General features: G+C 44.1%; 1 protein-coding gene across 2 annotated transcripts in view; it reads left to right on the top strand.

The window, feature by feature from the left end:
* The window catches only part of MALT1 (MALT1 paracaspase), a 66,438-nt gene that overhangs the window by 53,572 nt on the left and 8,553 nt on the right, over positions 1-4,313 (top strand). For both annotated transcript variants that reach the window (XM_019531739.1, XM_019531738.1), the window contains 2 exons: positions 965-1,039; positions 3,613-3,740. In XM_019531739.1, the coding sequence (XP_019387284.1) occupies positions 965-1,039; positions 3,613-3,740 (203 nt within the window). The remainder of the gene's footprint in view (positions 1-964; positions 1,040-3,612; positions 3,741-4,313) is intronic.

Below are 4,313 nucleotides of genomic sequence, written 5' to 3'. Positions count from 1 at the left end.
GCATCACTTCCAAGCCGGGAGCGGGGGAGAGACCAGGGCTGCGCTGCCTCAGGTCCCGCCCCCACCGCCTGCTCGCGCTGATGCGGACCTGGTGCCAGAGCCCAGCACAGCTGTTTGGAGCCTCCCGGCTGCAGCCGCCCCGGCTCTGGGGAGCTGCTGCCAGCTGGGACCCCAGGCTGCCCCCAGTAGGCAGCTGGGACACTACAAGCCCTGCTCAGAGTAGCCCAGGCTCCATCCCTGGCAGCAGCTTCCCGGAGCCGGGGCTGGCCGCGGCATGCCAAGCAAAATGGCCTCACATGCCACACTCTGCACACGGGCCAGGGGTTGTCGCCCCCTGCTCTAAGCTTAGCTGTTTTATAGCCACAAGTTCACTGGTGGAAAAAGAAGTGGGTCCACCTAGGAACCAGCTCTGCTTTTGGAATGGGGAGGAGGCTAGAAACACATGTGAGCATTAAAGCAATGAACATGGCCCATCAACCTTCCTTGCAAATGAAATACCAGTGGCGCAATTAAACTCCACGTTCCTCTGGCCAAGTGTAAAGTATTCATCAAAATATTTGATTGATTTTTCACATCTCAACCTGGCTGGAACTATGTTTCTGAAGAGAACCCACGAATATTTCATTAGGTGAAATGACCGACAGTTTTACTGGGAATCGAAGACTCTCTTTTTGGTAGGCTTTTAGTCAAATTCAGTAGCAGCTAACATTACGTGCCTGCGAGGAGATGATGTGTAACATTTGGCTCTGGTCTCTTTTAAGTACTGTTCATTTAAAGGTATCGTTTATATAAAAGTGCTGATGTAGTTAATTCTGTATCTGTCAATGGTTTCATTCTGAGAGGTTGTAAAATGATTACCCCTGCATGTCTAATGTACGCTGTTATCAGCTTGTATGACTGTGAAGTTATGTTGCTATTATTTTTTGTCAGCTTCACCTTCTCATTTGTCTGTTTCTCATTGTAGAAATGAATATGATGATACCATTCTGATCTTGGATGCCCTGAAGGTTACAGCTAATATTGTTTTTGGATATGCAACGTAAGGAACCTTCCCCCCTTCCCCCCATAAATTTTTAAAGCCAGAAGAAATTACTGAGGTCCTTTTAAATGTTCTTACACTAACAGCACCTGTAACTTATTTCCTGTAGTATAAGAATAGCAGAGCAGTGGGGTGGGAGGAAAGGCATGGTGGTTACGCTTTACTTGCCGTATTCAAATTGTCCTTGATTATTGCTTGGAAATTTAGAAGCATAATGTTTATCGTATGCATATTGCATGAGTTGATGTCTGCCATCCAGATTCAAGCTATTGCCCTTAATAGCAGTGAACTGTCCAGCCCATTTCCCTAACTTGTTGAGGCACTTGCCTGAAGCTGTTTTAATAACTAACTCCAGGACTACCTGTATTTTGTTTCTAATAATTCCAAGGTATTAAAAGCTGTCATAAAAGCTAGCAAGCCTCATTCTACAAGCCTATAATGTTCCCTTCTTTCAGTACTCTTTAGTTATTCCCTGTATCTTTCCAGTGTATAAACTTACTATAGGAACATGTACATTAGTCAGAAAGGGCAATCTTCTTGGCAGATGTGCTACATATTAGCCCTGAATCCTCTCCCCTAGTGCCACTCTTCTCCCCTTCCTCTGCCTGACTTGCTGCTCTGCTTTCCGCTCCTTGTCTTATCTGCCACTCTGCGGCCAATCCCCTTCCTGATCTGCTGTGTGCCACAAAGAGGCTGCCCATGCCACCTGTGGCATGTGTGCAATAGATTGGCCACTCATGATGCCTATTACAGGGGAACTGAACAATTGAGATCCAGAGCAATCCATTGACTCTAATCAGACCTCTGCCACCAGCATGCAAAACTAAGATCCCAATGTCTGAGGGGACAGGAAAAAATGCCAACTGCCCTGTTGCACATTCTTACTGAATGGCAATGGCAAAAGAAACTTAATTTGCAAATAAACTCTATACATGCTTAACAATGAAATATATATCAAACCAGTTTTGTATGTGTGTGTATTATTTAAATAAATAAAATGAGGTCTGGCATCTTGAGTGGCCACAATCTATTACTTCACCAACCACAAAGAACAAAGTCATTCCTGTATTTTCAAAAACCTTAAGAGGTTATTTAAAATTTACATGATTAGCAGTTTCATGGTGGTACACCTAGCTATGGTGTTTTTCATGCATTAAATAAGAAGCTGTCAACAGGTAACTGAAGATGCCGAGTCTGCTATAGTGTGCTAATTAGCATGCTCCAGCAGACTCATTTAATCAAGTCTGCTCCGATGCATGCTAATTAGCATGCACTGGAGTAAGCATCGGCAAGTATAGGTGCCCTAAATGTCTAATAGGTGGAGTGAGACACGCTGAATCACAGGCCTGAGGTGAAGTCAAACCAAGTCTTATTAGCAGTAGGGGTGTCTTAACTGCAGCTTATTGAACAAGCTTTAGATAAAGTACCCCTGCCACCATTTTTAAGTGAGGGACACTGAATACATGAGATGATGCAAGCGATTTAATTAGAGCGGCTTCTGAGAGCTGCTCTAATTAAAATGTCTCCCCCCCCCCAGTGTGTGTGTCCCAAATACATGTCTGCTTAAAGAGAATAATCCCCAGGGAGGCATATAGTTCTCCCAGTCTTTCATTGGGCAGCATAGTAAACTTCCAGGTGCAGATCCTGTTCCACTCTGCAGAATCATTTTTCCATTCTCCATGAAATAGTCTTTCGATAAAGTGCAGCATTGGAGGCAGGTGGAGAGGTCAGAACCAGCATTCCTGCTAAGCTGCACAGGTGTACTCATGCTGCACTGCTGGGCGTGCCTGTGTGGCTGTGTACATCGCACAGCTGAGAGGGAACAGGGGTCAGAACCTAGGGCTTGCTCTATCTCGGGGCAGTACCCACCTCACAGGAGTGGTTCCCTCTTCCTTGGAGTTATCCTCACCCTAAGAATCTTTCACTTTTGGCCCCAACTTCAACAGGAGGGGTGGAGGATGCTGTCAGTCCTGCCTAGGCCCTGGTCTGGGGGCTAGGGTACTGTCCAGAAAAGCAAGAGATATGGATTCTACTGCCCTTAGGCTGCAAACTGAACCCAAGTCTCCTATGTCCTGGGCAAGTAGGTAGGCCACTAGGTGATCAAGGATGGAAGAAGGTGGGCACCACTGTTAGAGCCATCCCACATGGGTTTTTTTTCTCTGATCACAGATTTGGGTTATAACAGAACATAGATGGAGTTAGAGGTCTGTGTTGCTGTAATTGTTTCATTCTGCGCATGCACAATGAGCCAAATCTAGTCACCTAGGGACCTGTTCAGGCCAAATGTAGAAGGAATTTGGACTGTTGCGCAGCATAGAATAGGCTTGCATTTAGTTAGCACCCTTTTGGAGACAGTGACAGAGAAGGATGTGGACCAAGATCTTCATAGAAGTGGTTTTATTAATGTCTTTCCTTCCCACAAAGACCATAGTGGCTGTACATACTACCTAGCCTTCATATACTTCAGGTTCCTATTTTATATAGCATTCTTTACACCTGCAGGAAGGCCTTGTTACTTACCACTCATTGTTATTTTGCTTTGTCTTTGCTCTGATATTTCTCATGTTTTAAAGATGCCAAGGAGCAGAAGCATTTGAAATTCAGCATTCTGGCTTGGCTAATGGGATTTTCATGAAGTTCTTGAAGGAGCGTTTGTTAGAAGACAAGAAGATTACTGTTCTACTTGATGAGGTTGCCGAAGGTGAATGCAAACCTATATTTTAACCATACTCCTAACTTCCAGTTTACAAAAGCTTGCTTTCTGCTTGCCTGTCAAACTTGTCTTTCATAGTGAGTGGTTTTCCTAACTGCATGCTGTTAAGGCAGACTGATGAAAATGTGTTTCTAAGCTTAAAACAATTCAGGAACAAAGCTTGTATTTGTGGTTTGATGTAGCGGGGGAAAGGAGCAATAATTGTGTAAGTAGGCAAGGTATGAGTAGGCATGTTGCATGTTTGATGCATAGTTAGCAATCATCTACAGTCAGTGGAGGTATGAGTTATATGGGCCACCAAAATAATTGTTAGTTACTTTTCAGTAAGTGCTTCTTTGCTTCTATTGCATTCTTCCACCTGGCTTACCTTTCTTTAACTAGATATCTGGAAAATATGTAACAGTAGGTAACTGTTTTAGCATGTTATTAAACTTCACAAAAAGGTTTGTGAATTTTCAGGCCATTTTCAAAGGAAAATCTTAACCCAAACAAGCTCAATAGATAGCTATTAAGGTAAAAGGTGTGCCTTTTAAGGTGTGCCTCCCCTCGGGCCCCGGGGGA

Source organism: Crocodylus porosus, unplaced genomic scaffold (genome assembly GCF_001723895.1).
Source record: "Crocodylus porosus isolate Cpor-Errol unplaced genomic scaffold, CroPor_comp1, whole genome shotgun sequence".
NCBI lineage: Eukaryota > Metazoa > Chordata > Crocodylia > Crocodylidae > Crocodylus > Crocodylus porosus.
Note: the sequence above shows the minus strand (reverse complement) of the source record. Positions and strands in the feature narration are given on the sequence as shown.